We start from the raw sequence: 26819 nt of genomic DNA, 5'->3' as shown, positions 1-26819 counted from the left end.
GTGAGTTGGTCATCCCATGGCTCCTGATTCTGAAGAGCGTCGGAATCGGCATAGCTGCGTCCCAATTTGGACAAACCTACTCATTCATGGGTTTTTCGTTTCTTTTTACTATTTTCTTTGTAGAATAATTGCAAAGACATCAAAACTATGAAATAACACACATGGAATTATATATTGACCCAAAAAGTGTTAAACAAATCCAAATATATTTTTTATTCTTCAAAGTATCAAAGTCCCCTTTTGCCTCTGTGACAGCTTTGCACACTCTTGGCATTCTCTCAACCCGCTTCATGAGGTAGTCACCTGGAAAGCATTTCAATTAACAGGTGTGCCTTGTTAAATTAATTTGTGGAATTTCTTTCCTTAATGCGTTTGAGCCAATCAGTTGTGTTGTGACAAAGTAAAGGGTGGCTATTTTGAAGAATATTAAATATATTTTGATTTATTTAACACTTTTTGGTTACTACATGATGTTATATGTGTTTTATCATAGTTTTGATGTCTTCATTATTGTTCTACAATGTAGAAAATAGTAAAAATAAAGAAAAACCCTTGATTGAGTAGGTATGTCCAAACTTTTGACTGGTACTGTATATAGTATAGTGCACAAATTTTGACCAGGCCCTGGTTAAAAGTAGTACACTATGGAGGGAATAGGGTGCCATTTGGGACACTAATCTTGTATTTGCCTATCAGTAGCAGAAATTATCAGTGACACCGTCCTTTCTCCCTCCCTCGCTCACTCTCCGTTCTAGAAGGTTGAGGAGGATGACCTGGTGTTGACCCCTGACGGTACCAGGGAGTTCCTGACCTTTGAGATCCCTCTGAGTGACTCGGGGTCGGCCGGGTTAGGGGTCAGCGTCAAGGGCAACCGCTCCAAGGAGAACCATGCTGACCTAGGCATCTTCGTCAAGTCCATAATCAATGGAGGAGCTGCCTGCAAGGTGAGTCTTGCCCCTCTCATAAGGATTCCGATGTTCATGGTCATATAAGTAATGATATATTTTCTGGAGTTTATATACTAATCTGCCTGTTGGCATCTTCTGTCTATCTGTTCTGATTTGACAGTGAACTTCATTGCTTTGTCTGCTATTCGTTATTCCACTGACAGTGCAGTAACCTTGGTGCCAGTCTTTCTTGCACTCTAGCCTACTCTCTAGGGAATTAAGTAGCCTGGGTGTCACTCGTTGTTCGGTGTGACAAGGAGTTGGCAAGATGACGCAAGCAGATCTGGGACCAGGTTAACAGCACCAGTGCTATTGCGTTGAACAGCCTGATCGTGGGTGTTCTGATTCTGCGTGTCACATGCTGTGTTAACAGGATAGGCGGCTGCGGGTCAACGACCAGCTGATAGCGGTGAACGGCGAGTCATTGATAGGCAAGACCAATCAGGAGGCCATGGAGACGCTAAGGAAGTCCATGTCGGTGGAGGGCAACAAACGCGGGACGATTCAGCTGATAGTGGCCAGGAGGGTCACCAAACGCAGTGAGGTAAGCCTAACCCTCCCTTTGGGACAGCCGTGGAGATTATTGGACCAACACCAGTCTGAGGACAGGCTCATAGTAATGGCTGACAACCCGTCACTCTGTGACCACTGACAACCCGTCACTCTGTGACCACTGACAACCCGTCACTCTGTGACCACTGACAACCCGTCACTCTGTGACCACTGACAACCCGTCACTCTGTGACCACTGACAACCCGTCACTCTGTGACCACTGACAACTCGTCACTCTGTGACCACTGACAACTCGTCACTCTGTGACCACTGACAACTCGTCACTCTGTGACCACTGACAACTCGTCACTCTGTGACCACTGACAACTCGTCACTCTGTGACCACTGACAACCCGTCACTCTGTGACCACTGATAACCGTCACTCTGTGACCACTGACAACCCGTCGCTCTGTGACCACTGACAACCCGTCGCTCTGTGACCACTGACAACCCGTCGCTCTGTGACCACTGACAACCCGTCGCTCTGTGACCACTGACAACCCGTCGCTCTGTGACCACTGACAACCCATCAGTTTGTGACCACTGACAACCCATCAGTTTGTGACCACTGACAACCCATCAGTTTGTGACCACTGACAACCCATCAGTTTGTGACCACTGACAACCCATCAGTTTGTGACCACTGACAACCCATCAGTTTGTGACCACTGACAACCCATCGCTCTGTGACCACTGACAACCCATCAGTTTGTGACCACTGACAACCCATCAGTTTGTGACCACTGACAACCCATCAGTTTGTGACCACTGACAACCCATCGCTCTGTGACCACTGACAACCCATCGCTCTGTGACCACTGACAACCCGTCAGTTTGTGACCACTGACAACCCGTCAGTTTGTGACCACTGACAACCCGTCAGTTTGTGACCACTGACAACCCGTCAGTTTGTGACCACTGACAACCCGTCAGTTTGTGACCACTGACAACCCGTCACTCTGTGACCACTGACAACCCATCAGTTTGTGACCACTGACGACCCATCAGTTTGTGACCACTGACAACCCATCAGTTTGTGACCACTGACAACCCATCAGTTTGTGACCACTGACAACCCATCAGTTTGTGACCACTGACAACCCATCAGTTTGTGACCACTGACAACGCATCAATTTGTGACCACTGACAACCCATTAGTTTGTGACCACTGACAACCCATCGCTCTGTGACCACTGACAACCCATCGCTCTGTGACCACTGACAACCCATCAGTTTGTGACCACTGACAACCCATCAGTTTGTGACCACTGACAACCCGTCGCTCTGTGACCACTGACAACCCGTCGCTCTGTGACCACTGACAACCCGTCGCTCTGTGACCACTGACAACCCGTCAGTTTGTGACCACTGACAACCAGTCAGTTTGTGACCACTGACAACCCGTCAGTTTGTGACCACTGACAACCCGTCAGTTTGTGACCACTGACAACCCGTCAGTTTGTGACCACTGACAACCCATCACTCTGTGACCACTGACAACCCGTCACGAAGATGCCTTGAAATTTGAAGTTTTTCCAAAAACACTTGAAACAGTTGTTCAGTTTTCATTAACATACACCCTCCCACATGTAGTCCCCGTGTTAAATTCCAAAGCCAGGGACATGTTCTGGACTGGAGAGCTCTGCTATGGATGTGATTTAAAGAACAGTTAGTCAGGTGGGTCACAGCAGTTCACACAACATGACCTGCGCCCCAAATGGCACCCTATTCCCTATTTAGTGCACTACTTTTGAACAGGGGCTCTGGTCCAAAGTAGTGCACCATGTAGGGAATAGTGTGCCATTTGGGACGCAGGCATGCTCTCGTCTTAGCCTCCATGCCCCGGGGTCTAATGTGTCATGATATTGGTACATACTCAAGACTCTGGCTTGATCACTTCTCTATCTAGTGTACTGCACTGCCCACTTTCCAGCAGTGTGTTGTTTGTAGTGTGAACTGTACTGTAGGCCTCCATCCCTGCCTCTGCCTCTTGCTACGGCACATGTCAGAACTGAGATGCCCATTGCGCAGCTGGTAATTGAAAGCAGAGCAGGGGGTAAGGGCTGAGCTGTGTGTTGCAGTCGGGGCATGCTGTGCTGTGGAGAAGGGTGAGAGCAGAGAGCACTGGCCTTGAGTGAGGTACAGACACACAGGGGAGACTGGTCGATATCTGCGTCACAGATACAGCTGAAAGGATGGCTTGGACTAGAGCAGTATGGTTCTAGGTGTCTATGTAGAAGAGGAATTATACTTCATTGATCCATTTCCCACGCGGTCCTCAGAGTATGTGATGTACAGTGTCTTCAGAATGTTTCGGTACCCCTTGACTTATTCCATATTCTGTTGTTACAGCCTGTATTCAAATGGGATTAAATATATTGTTTTCTCACCCAACTACACACAATACCCATAATGACTGTCCAAACAGCAAGTTACAAGTGATCAAATCGGATTAGTGTGTGTTCAGACAGCAGTCATTTGCTGGCATGGCTATGTTAGTTGTCATAGTAACAACAGGTGTGTGCGCAGTGGTGTAGGCTGATTGGTGTTGGTTAGGGGTGTCAAACTCATTCCACGGAGGGCCTAGTGTCTGCTGGTTTTAGTTTTTTTCCTTTCAATGAAGACCTAGACAACCAGGTGAGAGGAGTGCCTCACTCATTATTGACCTTAATTCATCAATGCAGTGCAAGGGAGGAGCGAAAACCCGCAGAACTCCTTGGAAAGAGTTTGACACTTGGTGCTCGTGGTTCCTGTCACTCAGAAGTTAAGTAGCAGGCGACGGTGACAGCATTACCTGCCATGGACGTTCCCCAGTTGCTTTGAAGGTTCAAAATCATTGTGTGAGAACACTTTTTTAAAGCCTCAAAGAACAAGAAGATCCAACTTTCAAAACACGTCCTTTTTGGCTAGCCACAGCAGTCAACTTGTCTAGGGTTTCCCCAAACTCGGTCCTGTACGTCTGCAGTGTACAGCATTTTCACATTATTATAATGTATTCAAGTTCTTGTCAAAGTTGGTTGTTGATCATTTCTAGACAGACATTTTCAAGTCTTGCCATAGCATTTTAAGCTGATTTTAAGTCAAACTGTAACTAGGTCACTCAGTAACATTCACTGTCTTCTTGGTAAGCAACTCCAGTGTATATTTGGCCTGGTGCTTTAGGTTACCTATGTGTCTGGCTAGACTTTAAACTCTCCTTCCATACTCGCATTAAGCATCTCCATTCCAAAATTAAATCTAGAATTGGCTTCCTATTTCGCAACAAAACATCCTTCACTCATTCTGCCAAACATACCCTCGTAAAACTGACCATCCTACCGATCCTTGACTTCGGCGATGTAATTTACAAAATATCCTCCAACACTCTACTCAGCAAACTGGATGCAGTCTATCACAGTGCCATCCGTTTTGTCACCAAAGCCCCATATACTAAAAATCACTGAAGCTGGAGACTCGTATGTCCCTCTAGCTTTTACCACCAGCTGTCAGAGCAGCTTACAGATCACTGCACCTGTACATAGCCCATCCAACTACCTTATCCCCATACTGTATTTATTTATCTTGCTCCTTTGCACCCCAGTATCTCTTCTTGCACATTCATCTTCTGCACATCTATCACTCCAGTGTTTAATTGGTATGTTTTAATTACTTCACCACTATGGCCTATTTATTGCCTTTACCTCCCTTATCTTACTTAATTTGCACACACTGTATATAGACTTTTTCTACTGTGTTATTGACTGTATGTTTGTTTATTCCATGTGTAACTCCGTGTTGTTGTATGTGTCAAACTACTTTGCTTAATCTTGGCCAGGTTGCAGTTATAAATGAGAACTTGTTCTCAACTTGCCTACCTGGTTAAATAAAGGTAAAATAAAAAATAGGTTATTGTCCTACTGAAAGGTGAATTTGTCTTCCAGTGTCTGTTGGAAAGCAGACTAAACCAGGTTATCTTCTAGGGTTTTGTCTGTGCTTAGCTCTATTCAGTTTATTTTTATAGAAAAAAAACTCCCCAGTCCTTGCCGTTGACAAGTATATTCATAACATGATGCAGCCACCACCATGCTTGAAAATATGAAGCATTGTGTGCAGTGAGTGTTGGATTTGCACCAAACATAACGCTTTGTATTCAGGATATGAAGTTAATTTCTTTGCCACATTTTTTGCAGTTTTACTTTGGTGACTTATTGCAAACAGGATGCATGTTTTGGAATATATTTATTCTGTACAGGCTTCCTTCTTTCCACTTTGCCATTTAAGTTAGTATTGAGAAGTAAGTGCAATGTTGTTGACCCATCCTCAGTTTTCTCACACAGCCATTTTTAAAGTCACTATTTGCCTTCTGGTGAAATCCCTGAGCGGTTTCCTTAATCTCCGGCAACTGAGTCAGGAAGGCCACCTGCATCTTTGTAGTGACTGGGTGCATTGATAAACCATCCGACGTCTATTTAATAACTTCAGCATGCTCAAAGGGATATGCAATGTCTGCTTGTTTTATTTTTACCAATCTACCAGTAGGTGCCCTTCTTTGTGATGCATTGGAAAACCTCCCTGGTCTTTGTAGTTGAATCTGTGTTTGAAATTCACTGTTTGACTGAGAGACCTTACTGATAATTGTCTGTGTGGGGTACAGAGCTGTGGTAGTCATTCAAAAATCATGTTGAACACTATTATTGCACACAGAGTGAATGTATTTAGGCTTGACTGCCTATTGACCCGAGACATTTTGTATTAATTTGTCAACTTTTCTAAAAACAACATTCCACTTTGACATGATGGGATATAGTGACATGTCTCAATTGAATCTATTTAAAATTCAGGCTGTAACACAACAGAATGTGGAAAATACTTTCTGAAGGTGCTGTATATATAAACCACAGTAGAAGTCTACCAAGGGCACAGCCGTTCAGGTGGCACAGCCGTTCAGGTGGCACAGCCGTTCAGGTGGCACAGCTTCATGGACAGGTGGTGGTCCTTTCACTCATCACCTCACACCGTCCCTCGCTTTCCTCGACATCTCCTCCTGAGATTACTTCTTTTAGGATAGTAATCATTGGCAAACCTTATTCTGAATCTGAACTAATATATTAAACCCCACCCCACAGGGCTATTCTGACAGATTCTTCCCTCATCACAATTCAGACCCAATGGAGTTCAGCCCTGCACCAGTTTAATTATAGGACTGAATATGCAGTGGGTAGAGTGGTGATTTGTTGACTGACCTCAGTATGGCAAATCTCCTTGGCTGTTATTAAGGCAGGCTAGATAGGCTCTCTGTTGCAGCCAGTTTCATGAACTACCCCCATTTAAAGTAGAGGCTGACTTCCAACAGTCTGAAGCCAAATGGCCGCTCTCTTGAAATCCTTCTCCAGGTCTCCAGCCTGAGTCATTCTCACTTACCCTGGTTTTACTGGCAGTAGTCTGCTTGGTGATTGTTCAGCTGTTTCTGCACGAATAGAACGGAACCTTTCTGTATCACTCCGGTCTCGCTCTGTGTTATCACGTCTCTCAAACACCTGGGAAATGACATGAAGGGGCTGTGGGTGGATTATTCACTGATTACATTTCCTCATGTTGTGACGCACATCTGTTGTTGGCGATTCTTATACTAATGATAGGTTCTAAGTTCTGGTGAGGATCCAGTTGGACAGAGCACACACTACCGTTCCAAAGTTTGGGGTCACTAAGAAATGTCCTTGTTTTTGAAAGAAAGGCCATTTTTGGGGTGGGGGGTCCATTCGAATGACATCAAATTGATCAGAAATGCAGTGTAGACATTGATAATGTTGTAAATTACTATTGTAGCTGGAAACGGCAGATTTATTTTATGGAATATCTACAAAGGTATCATAGGTACACCAGTCTCAACGTCAACAGTGAAGAGGCGACTCCGGGATGCTGGCCTTCTAGGCAGAGTTGCAAAGAAAAAGCCTTATCTCAGACTGGCCAATAAAAAGTAAAGATTAAGATGGGCAAAAGAACACACAGACACTGGACAGAGGAACTCTTTCTAGAAGGCCAGCATCTCGGAGTCGCCTCTTACCTGTCGATGTTGAGACTGGTGTTTTGCGGGTACTATTTAATGAAGCTGCCATTTGACTTGTGAGGCGTCTATTTCTCAAACTAGACACTCTAATGAACTTGTCCTCTTGCTCAGTTGTGCACCGGGGCCTCCTACGCCTCTTTCTATTCTGTTTAGAGCCAGTTTGAGCTGTTCTGTGAAGGGAGTAGTACACAGTGTTGTACGAGATCTTCAGTTTCTTGGCAATTTCTTGCATGGAATAGCCTTAATTTCTCAGAACAAGAATAGACTGACGAGTTTCAGAAGAAAGTGCTTTGTTTCTGGCCATTTTGAGCCTGTAATCGAACCCACAAATGCTGATGCCGCAGATACTCCGCTAGTCTTAAAAAGGCCAGTTTTAATGCGTCTTTAATTAGTTCAACAGTTTTCAGCTGTGCTAACATGATTGCAAAAATAGTTTTCTAATGATCAATTAGCCTTTTAAAATGATAAACTTGGATTAGCTAACACAACATGCCATTGTAACACAGGAGTAATGGTTGCTGATAATGGGCCTCTGTACGCCTACAGTATGTAGATATTCCATAAAAAATCTGCCGTTTCCAGCTACAATAGTCATTTACAACATTAACCATGTCTTCACTGTATTTCTGATCAATTTTCTGTTATTTTAATGGACAAAAAATGAGCTTTTCTTTCAAAAACAAGGACATTTTAAATGACCCCAAACGTTTGAACGGTAGTGTACATCTCTCTCCCTCCCTCTCTACCACACCTACTGTCTCGACCTCTGAATGCTCGACTATGATAAGCCAACTGACATTTACTCTTGAGTTGCTGATCTGGTGCACCCTCTACAACCACTGTGATTATTATTTGACCCTGCTGGTCATCTATGAATGTTTGAACATCTTGAACAACGGTCTGTTCTTAATGGCCATGTACTGCTATAATCTCCCCCTGACACAACCAGAAGAGGACTGGCCACCACTCAGAGCCTGGTTCCTTCCTAGGTTCCTACCATCTAGGGAGTTTTTCCTAGCCACTGTGCACCTGCATTGCTTGCTCTTTGGGGTTTTAGGCTGGGTTTCTGTATTAGCACTTTGTGACATCTGCTGATTTAAAAAAAAAAGAAGGGCTTTATAAATACATTTGATATGATTTGACAACTAAAACAAGCCCATATTTATAATATCTGACTAGGCGGAGTCATCTCCTTGTATGTCTAAGATAAACAGTCATTCTCTGTTGCTGGGCAAGAATTGTTCCTCTAATGGTGGTGTTGTGGCCCAGCCTGAGCCCAGAACCTTCTTGGTCAGGGATGTCTTTTTTGTGAGAAGTATTCAGTTAGTGTTGTTAGGTGGGCCCCTCTGGCCCCCCTCCCAGAGTTTTTTTTCTTTTTTCTTCTCTCTTCAACTGTTGTCCTCACCACCACCGCGATGTTGAGTTCCACATCGCTCCTTGCCCTAGTTCCACAGAGACTAGGCTAGTTTATCAGGAGCTGAGACTCCACTGTTGCCCTTTACCTACTTCCTTAGAAATAATCATATACAGAAATGCAAGAACATATCTGGACGGACGGACACTTTCTGTAATTCCCCCTGTCTCTGCAACAATGCACACATCCTAACCAATAACAGGTTATTGCTACTAAGAAGCTGCTTATGCAGATAAACGGGCTCATGTCATTCAAATGGCCTCAAGTAAGTTTCCAACACCACTAAAGGGTTGGTTTTCCCAGACCCAAATTCTGGACAAAACAAATGCTATTTCAATGGAGAATCTCCTCTGAGAATACCTCTTAGTCTTGGACTAGGCATAATTGCTCAAGGAAGCAGTCCCTATACTTCAAATCAATGATATAGGAGATTCTAAGTGTAACCAATAGAGATCCATCCACACCATAGAGATCCTGTCATTTCTACTGATACGATGGAATTCTATGGTCCATATACATTTAACCCCACTTCCTCCTCAGTCATGTGTGTTTAAAGGTGACATAGTCAGCAAATGGCCTGTTTGTCCATTAAACAGCAGTGTGTCCGATAGACACCGGAGGGAAATGTCACTGTGCTGCTGCTCTCCTGTGGGGGGAATGTTGACATCCGGTGTCTTAACTGCTATTGGAAATCCATGGTAATTTATCTCGCTAGCCGTGGTTGTGGTGGTGCTGCGGCGAATGTTAGCACCAGGCTAGCCTGCCTCTACCGGTCTGCCTGTCCCTCACGGAGGGGATTATTGTTATCTATAAATTAAACTGTCATTGTTGCTGCTATCCTACAGTGAGCGTGAAAGGGCAATAATGGGGTTGTGGCATTGAGCTAGTTCAAACTCTATAAAGATTTAAGATTCAAGATTTAATCCCAATGTACCAAAGGGAGAATTTCGTCTCATACGACACCTTCCCACTATAATAAGGATTGTTTCTTCCAATATGTCATGTATTGACTGTACCCGTCTTCTCACCCATCTGTATGTAGCTGGAGGCCCCTGGGAGCACCCTGGGACCGGAGCAGACCCTCCTGAACTCCTCCCTGCTGGACGACCGGGAGCGCCGTATCTCCCACTCCCTGTACGGAGGCATAGAGGGCCTGGACGACAACCTGATGCCACAGCAGACTCTGATGGGCAGGATGATGGGTGAGTCAGGTGACCCCATAGATACAGATGGAGGACTATAGATGGATACAACCCATTTTAGCATGGACATTGGCAAAGTTGAGTCTTATGTCTTACTCTATGGGTGACTGACTCAGGGGTAGGCAACTAGATTAAGCCGCGGGACATTTTTGTAGGAGCGGATGGTCCGGGCGCAACATAATTATAGTAATTTGTACACTGCAAATTGACCACAACTAAGCCCAAAAGGAGATTTGTATTTGAAAATAACAATAATTTCATACCTTGAATACAGTGAGACACGATCGTGTCGATTCGTGGAAATACTTTCTTAAATAAAACACATTTTTTTGCTCAATTCCTGGTGATTTAAGTCTTCTTCTTTTTTTACCCAAAACTAAAATGGCCCCCAATTTTGTTTTACTAAAAACTTTGGGGTGGCCCCAAAAAAATGACTCGCTGGATGGTTTTGGGCCGGCCGTCTGTTGCTGACCCCTGCCCTATAGCTTCTCACACCTTTACTGCAGGGTTAGCACCAGATCTGTCTGTCATTCACACTCTACAAACTGGAACCTAACAGTTTTGATAACAGGCAATTCACACCTGAGCCAAGCTCAGATAATGTGGTATTGTTACTGGAACAGCAAGGGCCAAATAATTCAAACTAAGAAGACACCATTTCTGATGACTCCTACTGATAAAAAGTATTCACTTTTAACCATTTTATATACTAGAGAAGGTGGACCATGAGTGGACTGGAATAGGTGCACCATTACCTCGTGTTGTAACATCTGGCCTAGCGGCTGGCTGGTTGCCATCTCAATTCTATGATTGATTGAATCTCTGCCGCTCAGTCGTGGCCGGACCGTTAAAATCCTTGTCTTCCCGTCAAACAGCCTGCCTGCCATCCTGTCTCGCTGTCTGTCAGACCAAGGCCCTCACACACACGGACACACACACACACACACACCTGGTCTTCTCTCTTGGGGTAGGCCTGAGGCGCTGTCAGAGCAGGCAAACTCAGGGATTCACAGAGCACACACACACACACGCACCACTGAATCAATCAGAAGGTGCACTGCACCATACAAGGGCCCCTGAGCTGTAAATCATACGCAACCTTTTCCTTGACATTTTCCCGAGACATTAAGATCAGCTGACAGTTGAATGGAAACTCAAAGCACAGTCAGTTACGCCATTTCCTGTGTTTACAAACCTAATCGTCGCAGATCAAGTAATCCACTGTAAAAACACACATGTGGACCGCAGGGGAAGGTGCTACTTTCTCTATTACAGTAAACCGAATGTTGTTCTTACATTGCCATCACGCTCATCTATATAGGTAGCGTATGAGACCCATTAATACGTTGTTACATCACTCGGCGTCCATCCACTTCCTTGATCAGTGTTTCACTGTGAACCTATTGCAGGATACCAACATACTGACACAGTCTAATGTATCCTGAGCAGGATTGTTGTTGCCCTGTCAGCCCATTTTAACATCAGAACAATGGCCTGAATGTAATCTTTAGAGACAGAGCGTGTAACTGTTGACGTTACAGGATTAAAGTGTCACAAAATGTTCATTGTGAACCATTTAACAACAGCTTGACGGGTATGTCTTAGATTTTCATCTTGGTTGCGTGACTCACTTGTGTGCCTTAATTTCGAGTCATTCTGGTGAGAAAAATCCCCAAATCCCATGGTTCATAGCACGCTGAGTTTATTTATTCATTATGTCTTTGCATACCTAGAGAACTCAAAGCAGTTAGGAATTTTCTGTCAGGCTTTGTGTCAATGTCAGATTTAAAGTGGTTGGAATAAAGTTAAAGCCGTTTATAAACAGTATTGGGTAGTAACAAATTACATGCAACAGGGATTACCTAATTGTAATCAGCTCGGATGACTTCTAAAAATGTTAAACAGCTGATTACGTTTAGTATTACTTCAACTAATATCAATAAGAACATTTGATACCACTTTGTCAGCCTTGCTGTCATTTCGCACACCCTCATGACGTCTCACATGCACTCAACTCGGCAAAATGTTGTCTAGTTGATCGCCCTCAAGGGTGGATGGCTTCTTTTTGGATTCCAGTTGATTGAATGAGTAGGTAAGGCTGCCAAACCATTTCAACCTGGCCCACTGGTCAGTCATACAGTTGTCTGGACTCTGAGTTCTGCCTACTGCTTTGTAGCGTATTTACAGTGCACTTTCTGATTGCGCAAAATGTCAAACCGTTAATGTGGGAAAAACAGTTCTAACAGTTGTTAATGTTGAAAAGAAGGTGCTTCTCTGTAGGTTGACATTTTATTAATCAACTCTTATATTGAACAAAGGGGCACTCATGTCAGCCATTCACTGTGAGTGCATAGGCCTATACATGACATGTGCTGTTAGATATAGGCCTATATATGATATGTACTGTTTGATATAGGCCTATACATGACGTGCTGTTAGATATAGGCCTATACATGACGTGCTGTTAGATATAGGCCTATACATGACATGTGCTGTTAGATATAGGCCTATACATGACATGTGCTGTTAGATATAGGCCTATACATGACATGTGCTGTTAGATATAGGCCTATACATGACATGTGCTGTTAGATATAGGCCTATACATGACATGTGCTGTTAGATATAGGCCTATACATGACATGTGCTGTTAGATATAGGCCTATACATGACATGTGCTGTTAGATATAGGCCTATACAGTGGGGCAAAGTATTTAGTCAGCCACCAATTGTGCAAGTTCTCCCACTTAAAAAGATGAGAGAGGTCTGTAATTTTCATCATAGGTACACTTCAACTATGACAGACAAAATGAGAAAAAAAATCCAGAAAATCACATTGTAGGATTTTTTATGAATTTATTTGCAAATTATGGTGGGAAATAAACTTTTGTTATTGACCAAATACTTATCTCAATACTTTGTTATATACCCTTTGTTGGCAATGACAGAGGTCAAACGTTTTCTGTAAGTCTTCACAAGGTTTTCACACACTGTTGCTGGTATTTTGGCCCATTCCTCCATGCAGATCTCCTCTAGAGCAGTGATGTTTTGGGGCTGTTGCTGGGAAGCACAGACTTTCAACTCCCTCCAAAGATTTTCTATGGGGTTGAGATCTGGAGACTGGCTAGGCCACTCCAGGGCCTTGAAATGCTTCTTACGAAGCCACTCCTTTGTTGCCCGGGCGGTGTGTTTGGGATCATTGTCATGCTGAAAGACCCAGCCACGTTTCATCATCAATGCCCTTGCTGATGGAAGGAGGTTTTTACTCAAAATCTCACAATACATGGCCCCATTCATTCTTTCCTTTACACGGATCAGTCGTCCTGGTCCCTTTGCAGAAAAACAGCCCCAAAGCATGATGTTTCCACCCCCATGCTTCACAGTAGGTATGGTGTTCTTTGGATGCAACGCAGCATTATTTGTACTCCAAACATGATGAGTTGAGTTTTTGCCAAAAAGTTCTATTTTGGTTTCATCTGACCATATGACATTCTCCCAATCTTCTTCTGGATCATCCAAATGCTCTCTAGCAAACTTCAGACGGGCCTGGACATGTACTGGCTTAAGCAGGGGGACACGTCTGGCACTGCAGGATTTGAGTCCCTGGCGGCGTAGTGTGTTACTGATGGTAGGCTTTGTTACTTTGGTCCCAGCTCTCTGCAGGTCATTCACTAGGTCCCCTCGTGTGGTTCTGGGATTTTTGCTCACCGTTCTTGTGATCATTTTGACCCCACGGGGTGAGATCTTGCATGGAGCCCCAGATCGAGGGAGATAATCAGTGGTCTTGTATGTCTTCCATTTCCTAATAATTGCTCCCACAGTTGATTTCTTCAAACCAAGCTGCTTACCTATTGCAGATTCAGTCTTCCCAGACTGGTGCAGGTCTACAATTTTGTTTCTGGTGTCCTTTGACAGCTCTTTGGTCTTGGCCATAGTGGAATTTGGAGTGTGACTGTTTGAGGTTGTGGACAGGTGTCTTTTATACAGATAAAAGTTAAAACAGGTGCCATTAATCCAGGTAACGAGTGGAGGACAGAGGAGCCTCTTAAATAAGTTACAGGTCTGTGAGAGACAGAAATCTTGCTTGTTTGTAGGTGACCAAATAATTATTTCCCACCATAATTTGCAAATCAATTCAATAAAAATTCTACAATGTGATTTTTTTTTTTTTTTAAATCTCATTTTGTCTGTCATAGTTGAAGTGTACCTATGATGAAAATTACAGGCCTCTCTCATCTTTTTAAGTGGGAGAACTTGCACAATTGGTGGCTGACTAAATAGTTTTTTGCCACACTGTACATGACATGTACTGTTAGATATAGGCCTATACATGACATGTACTGTTAGATATAGGCCTATACATGACATGTACTGTTAGATATAGGCCTGTCAATTACATGGCAAACGATCAGCAATAATTAGGCTACATTTAGAGTTAAATACCTCAGGTGGTGAATTAGTCCCACATGAATTATCTTAATGTGATATTTCTAAATGTGATGTCTCTAAATAAAATGTACAAAAAACGGAGCTTTCATTACTCTGACGTTCTTTCTTGCACTGTACCCAATGATTTTTGAAAACTCACTTGATAGGTCAATGTCCTGGTTGTGTGGTTTTACAGACCTGTTTAATACATTATGTACACACTTTATGAGAACACTTATGTATTCTATGTACATTATGTATGTACATTATGTATGTACATTGTAATGTTTGGTAACATGTTTATTTTCCCTCAACTCCAACCTCATCTGATGCGTAATACAGATGTGGGTAGAGCAATGTCAACATGAGGGGTGCAAATTACAAACAATCACAAAAGCTCTGATGCGTAAAGTCTGATAAAGAGCAGTGATACTAGCAAGAGCAGTGTGCGGGTTTCTTGTTTTTTCCTCATGTGCCTGGGTGTTCAAAAGTCATTACGTTACTCGTTTTGTGTAATCCGGAGGATTATGTTACTGATTACTTTATTTTTCATGTAACTGTAGTCAGTAACTAATTACAAGGAATCCCGCCCAACCCTGTTTATAAACCAGTATTTAATTCACTGGCGTCATTTAACAGAGGATGAAGAACCGTGCTTGAATTCCAAATGGCACCCTATTCCAAAAAGTAGTGCACTATCAAGGGAATAGGGTGCAATTTGAGGAACAGGCAGCGAATAAAATGTTTTCAATGTAGTTCAACTATTCCCCTCCGTTACCCTTTCAAATCCCTCTCCTCCCACAGTGCTTATGAACTATTAAAGGGAGAGTTCACCCAAATTACTATCACTTAATAATTAAATTTTTACCTAAAATTATTTTGGAAGACACCTTTATCATGATCTGTTGTGTAGACTAACTTGGATGTCATGGCAAAATGTACATTTCATCATAAAGAGACATACCCAAAAGTAACTGCTGTTCGTGTGTAATTACCTGATTCTGACGTGCCAAAACTTGGTATGTTTGGAAAGAAGACATCTGGGAGGAAATTATCAGGAGATAGATAGGAGTTGGATAGTTCAGAATACACAAGATCAGGGTCACACAAAATAACCTTTTTTATTTTGAAAGTAATCTTTCATTGACAAGCTTTAAGAAAATGATTGATTCCCAGAGCTGGAAACACATCAGAGGGCTTCCACAACATGTGAACAATATCAGAAAAAAATGGGATTGATAGACCTATGGGCAGATGTTTTAGCTAGTGGTGTCAGGTGTGGTCACGGGACATTTCCAAGTGTCCCTAAACCTCTCCAAAGTGACATATGTCTGTAAATTAGGTCATTCCAGTGCTATTACATATTTGCAATCCCTAAATGCTATTTGTTCAGTATAAAAACACAATTTTTACCATATCAACCTCAGTCAAACATTGTGGTGGTGTTATGGGTTATCCAGGGTACATTCAAGTGTCCTTTCAACCTCACCAAATGTGTCCGAATGTGGTAATTGCACACTGGATTTGGCTAAAAGTTATTGTTCACTATAAAAAACTACATCTCTACAACACCGACCTCTCTCAAACATTGTGGTGGTGTCGTGGGACATACCGGGGATATCCAAGTGTTTTCATCATATTTTGTCCTGCGCAAAGATAGTCACTCGATGGACATTCAATGTTGCCGTTATGTTATCATCAGATAACAGATAACATCCAGCAATAGGCTAGATTTGTTCCTACCAACCTAAGGATTCATTTCATACCAAACCTTGTAGCTGTAGCTCAAACACATACCAAATCGAAGCTTACCGTGTAAGATGTTTGGTGAAAACGTTGTGTTAAATGAACATTTTAACTCTCAGGCCTGATGACCAATAACGGTAGGTCACAGGCAGACAAATAAGACATCCTCATGATCTGTGGAGTCCCGGCTTTCAGTGTGAATCAACGTATTCCGTGTTTATTTTGATTATGCTTCACGACACTAACCAAAATGTAGGTGGCAGCCATCTTCAAGTGAGGTCATATTGGCTTGGCCTGCCCTTATACATTTGTATGCACATATATGGTAGTAAGTCACACCAATGATTTTAAGGCGCAGATCAATAGCCAAGATACTCCACTTTCCGCAGACACCCCCTTTCCAGATAGGGGCTACTGTTCTCATACCAGACTGAATTGAATAAAAAAATCAATTTGAGTCCCCAAATATGGGGACTTTACATTTAAGGGGTTTTAAACAGTATCTGTCACACTTCGTCTCCTATCCAATGTCTGTCCATGTCATAGATTCAGACAGGGAGTTATTTTGAGATCAAATGAGCTTGGCACAGTTATACCTAGCCCGCTCCTAGTTGTACCATCACTCCTGGTGACAGAGAAAACAAAGTATCCGTTCTGTCTATTAGATTACACGTACGGTACTAGACAGGGCATTACTAACCATTTCATTTGTCTTAGATTAAGTTTTGTAACCAAATGTTTTATTAGACAATGTTAGTGTGATGTTAGATTACTATACTGTATATCAATTCATGTGAATTGTAAAGCCGAAGTGAACTGTAATCGTGGAGATTAAAAATGTCAGCCGATAATAAATCACCAGGCTGAACATGTCGGCTGAACATGTTCTTTTCATTCATCTCTATGATTACAGTTAGAGTTACGTTATTGGACTAGTCCCTCTCAGTGGTGTAATAAGCCATTTGCTCATGAGATTTGGCAATACGGATTTCCGTCTTGGTACCAATATATATGGTACCATCTAGCTCTGGCAACATCGTCGTTGGAATAGTCCCCTCCAGTGGTTTTCACATCCACCTCCTTATATGAATGGATATTTCCAACCCCCACATTGTAGGCTGCTATTCCTCATTTCAGAGTCCTCTCTCTGTTCCAGTTGAACTTTTCCTTTATCTTATCAATGAATTCAATGAGATACCCAGTGGCTTCTTCAAGATGTTCCTCACTGTCCCATTCCCCCTTAGGATTCAGGTGTTCTCCACCGCTTGGGATAATGTCAATGTGCACAAGCCCAAAGGCCCATTCCATAGTCCCCCTCCCCAGCCTGGTTTGGGGGTTCGTGGGGGGGGGTCCGTGGCCCTTATTGCTCTCCCACCCGCTCTCTCACAGATTATAGCTGGGTGTTTATCACACTTTATCGACGATGTCCTTGTACTTCGTCATGTAATCCACATCTTCCCTTGCCATTTTGCCAGATGCATCCTCCCCTGCAGTGTAGTGGTTTGCTCCTGCTGTCTCCCTTGAGGCACCAGGAGTTTCAACCAGCATAAACCACCCCCACAACAAAGGCAGAGTTGAGATATGGCTGACTTCTTCATTCAGTCGCACGGCTTTCTTCCTTGTGGCCAAGTGGTCGCCTCAGTTGAATGTTGCGTTGACAGTGTGCACACCCGCCGTCATTTTTTTAATTATAGAGTCGACCTACATGGATTGCTGTTCTTCTATTGGTTTGGGGAGTACGCATGATTTCCAGGAAACCGTTGCTCAGTTCATATAAACCAAGCCCAATATGGGAATAGCTGAAATTGAACCACGACTGTGCAAGGTATAAAAACACAACCCAGGCTTGTTGCATTATTTTTGCTGGTTTGAAAAACATGCTATTTTACATCCAAAATTCAAAACAGAATAAGTACATCACTTTGAACCTCAACACTGTTTAGCTAGACTCTGTGATGCTGCTTGCCCCTGAGAATACAATGGCAAAATGAGTTAAAGTTGCATTGTTTTAGTTAAAACTGGTCATGATCGGGGCTAACAAAGGTTTTGTCTTTGCCGAATTTCTCTGATCACTTTCCCATTGTTGTGCAGACCTTCCCCACTGCTATGACAATTAGCTACAGAGGATAAGAGACTTCAGTAAATTATTCTCTTCTTTAGGCAACGGCTCGTTTTTTCAGGCAATTCCCCTGCTTATGCTAATTAGGGAGATGGACTTGGACAGTGGAGGAGAAAAAAAACTTCTCTCTTCTGCATCCCTCGTCTCTCGCCCAATTATTCTCACCTCTCGCCATCTCTCATTTCATCTGGCCAGCCTGCCTTTCTACTTCTCGGCTATTAAATCCTGCTCCTCTCAAAATTCACCGGTCTGTTTCCACATAGTCTCTGATAATTGCTTCTATTGAAGACAAGGCAATTCTGTAAAGAAGCTGTAACTATTGGTCCTTTGTCCCGATGTCTGATTGTATTAGGGCTAGTGTAAACAACCTTCATTTTAAGGGAATCCAACCAAGTCAGGAGCTGTGAGTTCTGCTCACCTGTCAGCACCATTGTTGTTGGTAGACGAGTGGCCTTGGCTTGGTCCACCAAATCCGCGTGCTGCTCAAATGGCACCCTATTCACTTTATAGTGCATTACCTTTTACCGGAGCTCTATGGGCCCTGGTCAGAAGTAGTGCACTGTAAAGGGAATAGGGTGCCATTTGTTACCCATAATAACACTCTTATGTATGGATGGATGTCCGTCCAGAAAGTTGATTTGCTTCTAGAAAAAGAGCATGAATGGAAGTTGATTTATTCATTGGGTTACTCCGTGCTTGCCACCTTCATTCAAACTCATCGACAGTGGCATTTACTTAAAGAACCATAGAACCATTCTCAGTGTCCATTGGTCTGTTAAGGGACAGTGTGTGTGTGGGCTGAAAGAGAAAAGCCTACTGGGTTTGAGGGCTCACCGACACCACAGAGTTCCCTGAAAAGAGACATAGCAGGGGTAGGGACTAGGGAACACAGGATCAACAACACACTATATATACACACACACACACACACTCGGCTCTATTAAGATTGGTCACGGCCTGAACTTTAAGCACACTACTATTCATCCAGCCATGCAAGTTGGCCAGGCAGTTGAAACTGTGGATGTAATTGGTACCACACATACTCCGTGTGAAAGGCTATGAGAAACAACAGTAACCCTGGCCTCAGGTCCTGGGTAGAAAGTCCTGTTCTCCTGCCATGAGACCCAAACAGATTCCTAACACAAATGAACTTTTCTCTCCGTTATTGTGTAGGGCTCTTATACAGCATAGAAACCATCCTTCTATAGACAGTCAGTTACCCACAAAGACAGATTAAGGATAGTGTTACAGAAAGTCCTGCATTGCATATCAATGTGGTTTTAAATCCCTCAATTGGATACAAAGAAATGGGACTTTTCTTCTTTTTTTTTGCCTCGCACCGTGAGCGTGCCAAAGAAAGTAGTTGTATCTTTTTCACAATGGTGCAGCTTGCATTAAACACACTTTAATGACTCTTAAGAATGTCATGACAGATGCTGATTTGAGAATTTCAGTCTGGGTCTGCTTTTAAATTCAACACTGATTGTGGTAAGTTATGTTGCGATATCAAAGGATCAAATGTCCAATAAATATCAAATAAATATATCAAATGTCGAGTATTAAATGAACGCTTTAAATGTGTGTGTATATGAGCTAAGCAGTTAACCCAATAAGCTTTAAACCTGCAAAATTCTCTCCACCAACAAGAGAGGTGTGAACTGTCATGAACAGTGCCTGTGGCCATAGAAATTGACGTGGCACGTGCGTAGTAGGGGTGTGTTCCCCAATGCTGGAAGGTGGGCCCCCGAGTGAAAAAGTTTGGGAACCCCTGGCCTACTGCACAAACCTCATTGCTACAATAGAGTACTGTTTTTAATTGCTTAATGTTGCATAGGCTTATGTTTTTTAAGTAATGTTTAATAAATACATCTGCTCCTCCATGTTGTCCTTCAGGTAACTACCAGCTCTCCCCAACGGTCAACATGCCCCAGGACGACACTGTCATCATCGAAGACGATCGGCCACCTGTACTTCCTGCCCACCTCTCTGACCAATCGTCTTCCAGTTCCCATGATGACATGGGGTTCCATGTGGAGGTCCCTCCAACTTGGGCCAAAGATACTCCAATTCAGAATGAGAGGTGAGAGCAGAGGGCAATCCCAAATGTCACCCTGATCCCTACATAGTGCACTACTTGACCAGAGAATGTTACAGTAAATGCCCTTGTGTCATGGTGAATGTTCTCCTCATCTCAGAAGGTTTCACTAGTTCCTCCTGTCATAAATCTCCAGTGTGTCTGATGGCGACTGTGTGTGAATCTCAAATGGCTCCCTATTCACTACATAGTGCACTACTTTGAAAATGGGCCCTGGTCAAAAGTAGTGCACTTCATAGGGAATAGGGTGTCTTTCCTAGTCAGCCTCACTCACGGCTCCTTCTAGTAGCTCCATGTGAAACTCTTTATCAACTGTTATTGTATTAGACTTGACACTCCTTTTTTTGACCTTGTTTTTATTGAAGATTACATAATTAAAATATATATATATAACAAAAAAACAAGGTCTGGCAGGTACAGCACATATCATCATACCAGTTACAGTAACATACAGTGGGGCAAAAAAGTATTTAGTCAGCCACCAATTGTGCAAGTTCTCCCACTTAAAAAGATGAGAGGCCTGTAATTTTCATCATAGGTACACTTCAACTATGACTTGGTAGAGCTTAATTGAGTCTCAAATATGTTCAACTATGTTTCATCAATTATTCAATGTTCAGTTCCTCCTCCCATTTCCGTTTAATATAGCTTGTAGAGTGTTTCATTGAAGATAAAATATCCATGTAGAGACTTGAAATCGTTTTTTTTAATACTCCCCAAGTTGTATGCGTTAGTGAATTATTTTATCAATTTCTGAGGTGCCTGAGGGTCAATCAGTTTTATATCTTTTAAAAAGTAGTATCGAACCTGTAGGTACCTCTGTAGGTCGCAGTTGTAAGTGAGAACCTGTTCTCAACTGGCCTACCTGGTTAAATAAAGGTGAAATAAAAACAAAATAAAAACCTGTAAAAATCTTGTTTATCCATGTTTTTTTTACTTCGGTCCTGGAAGTTCTCTAGAAAATGATGTGATGCCTTTTTGCCTCTACAGCAGGAATGAAGCTGGGGTCGAATGCGGGCCAGCTCAGCAGTTTGACCTCTGTCTAAAGCGTGTCTTAAGATAAATTAATCCACTGATTTGTGTCTATGTTTCTATTACCATGTCCGTATTACCTAAAACTGACTGTATGGGTATCTCTGTCAAAGTAGTCTCAATGGCTTTCCATCGTATTCTGAATTGCACAAACACACGAGGTCTCAATTGATTGGACGGACACAAAATCATCTTTTAGGTTTGGTAAGGCTATACCCCCCTCCTGTTTTTTGGTTATTGTAATGTTGCTAATCTCATTGTTGGTCTCTTCCTGTTCCAGATCAACCTTGATATCCGTTTATCCCTAAACTGTTTAGGTGGGATGTCTATGGGCAGTGATTAGAAGAAATACAGTAACCGCAGCAGGATATTCATTTTGATTGTTTCACTTCTGTTACTAAGATCCAAAGGAAGTGAATTCCACCTGTCCAGGTCATCATAGATGTTCTTGTTGACGTGAACGTAATTCTTGTCACAGAGTTTGGCTGTATCTTTTTAGATTCACTCCCAAGATATTTAATAGATGAAGAGAGGTCCACTGGAAGTTCTACCTACTCTTCAGCTCTTGCTGTGGGGTATAATTATATACTTGGGTTTGGGTCTTGTGTATGTTAAGCACATACCCTGAATATGTTCCAAATGTTTGTTAAACATCCATCAATCTAGGTACACTTGAGCCTGGGTCTTTAAGGAATAACAGAACGTCATCAGCATACATGCATATCTTATGTTCACTGCCTCTTATTGTTATTCCCTCTAAGGTTGGGTCCTGTCTTATTGCCTGTGCTGACGGCTCGGTGTACAAGGAGAAGAGCGTGGGTGGAAGATTAGCCTCGTCTTTCTCCTCGTTCTAAACTTAGCGTTCGTGACAAATGTCCATTTCTCTTTATTCTGGCAGTCGGACATGAATGCAGTGTTTTGATGCCCTGTATCACTTTGTTGAAACCAAATCTTTCCATAACTTGGGACTAGATAATCCCATCCCACTGAATCAAGTGTTTTTTTCTGCATCTAGACGGATTTTCATTATAGTACTTGTCTTAAGACTTGACATTCCTTTTGATAATCAGGACCATGTTTTTTTTTTAAGTTTTCGAGACGGAATGTTATTTCAGTTGCTGCAAATTAGACCTCATACTGTGTATTTAAAAGATTCCTCTGTTTTTCCTTTCGCTGAACCAGCGAAGATGTAGAGTAGGTATAAGGCTGTTTCATTCCGCTGTATGTTGCGTTCTACAAATAGTGACACATAAACAAGGTAAATATATGGCTAATTCTACACTGACGCATACAAAAGGACAAGGTCAATGTGTCCCATATGTTTTTTTGAAAGGACACACAGGCACACCCACCTGCTGCATACTTAACTGGGCATGTAGGGCCGTTGTAACCCTGGATACGTCCCAAATTGCCCCCTATTCATTATATAGTGCCCTACTACCCTATGGGCCCAGGTCAAAAGTTGTGCACTATATATAGGGAATAGGTTGCCATTTGCATTGCGGTGTCCGTGATGCTGAGGCCCAGCCTGAGTTCTCGTCAGTGGGCTTGGGTGGGTTGGGCTGGGTGTGTGTGGTGATTGTAGCTGGTCCAGCCCTAATCAGTCTCTACCTTAATCAGTGGATTATCAAGTATGGCCTAGATTCTAGGTGTGGCTTGATTTGATGACCCACTGAAGCTCATTGACAATGACTAGAACCACTGGAATAATCGCATCCCTTTGTCTCTTTTTCCTGTCTTCCTCCCTCCCCGCTCTCTTTCCTCTCCCACCACTCCTTTTTCTGTCTTTGTGTGTCTCTCCATCACTCCCTCTCCTGTAGCACCCTGAGCCCTGATGACACCGACCCAGACGGAGCCTTTCAGAGGGAGGGTTTCGGCAGACAGAGCATGTCAGAGAAACGGACAAAGCAGTTTGGAGATGCCAGTCAGCTGGAAATCATCAAGACACGCAAGTCCAAGAGCATGGATCTAGGTACTGAAGGAAACCATCTGGTCCCTTCCCTCCCTCTCATTTGACTCCCTTTAGGTCCGCCCTGCCTGGAACCAATGGCAAGACGCTATTGGCTGGTTTACCAGACACAGATTGAAGCCTAGCCCTCTGTCTGTGAAACCGGCCCTGTGAGTTGTTAGGAATCCCCACATTAGGCACATACATACCCCCCTGCTTGTAAATTGCATCTATAAGACTTGCGTTGCACAGCCTAATATTTGTGGCTTCTACTGTATGTCATCGAAATGTGATGTAATTCTGTCTTTTGTGTGACATCAAACAGGTTTAAGTACTGTGTCTCCTGTCACACCTCAGAACAACGTTTCAGCTCACTTGAGGTGGCATGAAACCATTCTGATTTCTTTGGCTGACAGTAATCTTCCCTCTCACCCACACTATGGTTGCGTCCCAAATGGTGCTCTCATAGGGCCCTGGTCAAAATAGTACACCATAAAGGGAATTGGGTGCCATTTGGGACCCAGCCGATGATATCTAATCTGCTTCTTATCCCTACTGAATTACTGTAGTCCTGCACGTGTTTATATCACAATAGCTCTGATTGCTATCCTAAATCTCTCCATTTCCCTGTCCGTCTGTCTGTCTCGCATGTTTTCTGATTGCCCTTGAAATTGCCTAAAGATGTGATGATGTACTGACTGTACAATAACGTTGCTGGAATGTTTGCATGTGGAATGTGCTCACTAACCGATCCGACATGTTTATTGCCCCCATTTAACAGTAGCCGACGAGATTAACCTCACCCCTCGCAAAGAGAACACACCAGGTAAGGAGTGACCCGTCACTGAGGGAGAACGGACACCTCATCCATTCTGCAGTCCCCCATTTCATTGTGAGATTCCAGACCTGCTTTAGAATGTAGAATCCACTAATCACAATGAGAATACATAGAACATGAAGACAGTTTGAGGTCATTGCAGTGGAATTGTGGGCTGGTGAATATGGACTAGGCAGTGATTCTTCTTAAGATCCAGCAGCACTGCTAATTGTTCTGTGGAAGGGAATGGGAGGAGAGCGGGCGGGAGAGATTGAGAGAAAGCGAAATCGCTCTGTCCTTGGCTGGGGCTGCAAACTGACAGCAAGTCATCCGTCATTGTCATCCGTGTGTGTTTTCACAGCCACCTCTGAATAGCAGATCCTTTGAAGGATGGGATTTAGCCGAAAGGCACAGTGAAAGCAGGAGAAAGAAAGGGAAACAACAGAAAATAGAGGTAGTGTCGCAGTCAGACTACTGTGCATAAATGAGACTAAATATGTCATTAATGTCCCTTGTTAGGACATTGTTGTAGGCTCCAAACGGTGTTTGAGCAGTCACTAACGAGATACCAGGGCGGTGTCCCAAATGGCACTCTATTCCCTTAGTGCGCTCATAGGGTGGCCATGGTCAAAAGTAGTGTTTATATAGGGGACAGGGTGCCAATTGGAACGCACACCTGTTGTTTCTAACCTCCAATTCAAGACTTGGCAAAGAAGAGGCCACATATGTATTTTATTTGCCTTTCTGTAAAATGACATCCACATAATATCTCAACTAGGTGTATGTTCATATGAAAAATACATGATCTCCACCCACCTACTATTTAATTGATGTTTTAAGTTTTTCCCAGCTTTGGGGGAAAAAAACTCCCTATTTAATTTTGCCCTAATAACTCTGTTGTTGTAGCTAGGCTAATAGATTTCAGGCTATTATCTTTAGTGTTTCAGGGTTTATTTTCTCTCCCCTGTGCTATACTCTCCCTCTCTAATATATACATCCACTCCCTAAATGGGGCATGGTCCATTTAGCAGGCCCAAAACAAATCCCCGATCCTGGGGAAACTGATGACAGTTACAGCCTAGGAGAGGGAGTAACGTCCCATGTATTTAGTGCACTACTTTTGACCTGGGAACATAAGAGTTCTGGTCAAAAGCAGTGCACTATATAAGGAATAGGGTGCCGTTTGGGACTGAGACAGTGACAGCCTGGGAGAGGGGAGTGATGGGACACAATAGCTTAGATAGTCTGGCCCAGTGGGCCTTCTTCTGCACTGATTGGCTATAGGACCTTGTTGACACAGACTGTAGCCACATGTTTGTCAAGGACTTCACTAGTTTAGGAGAGGGCAATGCATATAGGGCTCCCTAATGGCAAATAACAACGTAAGTTCCTTCAGTAGTTTCCAGTCTGTTATGTGCCTGCAGCTCCTTCAGAAAGTATTCACACTCTTTGACTTTTTCCACATTTTGTTGTGTTACAGTCTGAATAAATGTTTTTATTAAATGTAGATTTTTGGGGGGTCACTGGCCTACACACAATACCCCACAATGTCAAAGTGGAATGTTTTTTTTAAAACATTTTTACAAATGAATTACAAATCAAGTGTCTTGAGTCAGTAAGTATTCAACTCCTTTGTTATGGGAAGCCTAAATAAGTTCAGGAGTAAATATTAGCTTAACAAGTCACATAATAAATTGGATTAACTCTGTGTGCAATAATAGTGTTTAACATGATTTTTTTATGACTTACCTCATCTCTGTACCCCACACATACAATTATCTGTCAATTAATTTTTATTTATTGAACCTTTATTTAACTCGGCAAGTCCGTTAAGAACAAATTCTTATTTACAATGACGACCTACCCCGACCAAACCCTAACCCGGACGACGCTGGGCCAATTGTGCGCCTCCCTATGGGACTCCCAATCACGGTTGGTTGTGATTCAACCTGGAATCGAACCAGGGTCTGTAGTGACGCCTCTAGCACTGAGATGCAGTGCCTTAGACCGCTGAGTCACTCGGGAGCCCCAAAAGGGCTCGCAAAGAAGGGCACCTATTGGTAGATGGGTCAAAAAAAGCAAACATTGAATAACCATTTTAGCATGGTGAAGTTATTAATGATTTCACTTTGGATGGTGTATCAATACACCCAGTCACTACAAAGATACAGGCATCCTTCCTTACTCAGTTGCTGGAGAGGAAGGAAACCACTCAGGGATTTCACCATGAGGCCAATTGCGACTTTAAAACAGAGTTTAATGGCTGTGATAGGAGAAAACTGATGATGGATTAACAATATTGTAGTTACTCCACAATACTAGCCTAAATGACAGAGTGAAAAGAAGGAAACAGAATACAAATATTTCAAAACATGCATCCTGTTTGCAACAAGGCACTAAAGTAATAATGAAAAATAAAATGGCATAGCAATTAACATTTTGTCATGAATACAAAGTTTTATGTTTGGGGC

The 26819-nt window shown here is 42.9% G+C and overlaps 1 protein-coding gene across 4 annotated transcripts in view; it reads left to right on the top strand.

The window, feature by feature from the left end:
* Positions 1 to 26819, top strand: part of LOC139386582 (partitioning defective 3 homolog) — a 232113-nt gene that overhangs the window by 130069 nt on the left and 75225 nt on the right. For 2 of the 4 annotated variants that reach the window (XM_071132242.1, XM_071132244.1), the window contains 6 exons: positions 756 to 944; positions 1321 to 1491; positions 10004 to 10163; positions 20350 to 20536; positions 23404 to 23555; positions 24313 to 24357. In XM_071132242.1, the coding sequence (XP_070988343.1) occupies positions 756 to 944; positions 1321 to 1491; positions 10004 to 10163; positions 20350 to 20536; positions 23404 to 23555; positions 24313 to 24357 (904 nt within the window). The remainder of the gene's footprint in view (positions 1 to 755; positions 945 to 1320; positions 1492 to 10003; positions 10164 to 20349; positions 20537 to 23403; positions 23556 to 24312; positions 24358 to 26819) is intronic. The other 2 variants (XM_071132243.1, XM_071132246.1) reach the window with 1 other exon arrangement.

The sequence above is a fragment of the Oncorhynchus clarkii genome, chromosome 28 (assembly GCF_045791955.1).
Source record: "Oncorhynchus clarkii lewisi isolate Uvic-CL-2024 chromosome 28, UVic_Ocla_1.0, whole genome shotgun sequence".
Taxonomy (NCBI): Eukaryota; Metazoa; Chordata; class Actinopteri; order Salmoniformes; family Salmonidae; genus Oncorhynchus; species Oncorhynchus clarkii.
The sequence above is the reverse complement of the archived record's forward strand: the minus strand, read 5'-3'. Positions and strand labels throughout refer to the sequence as shown.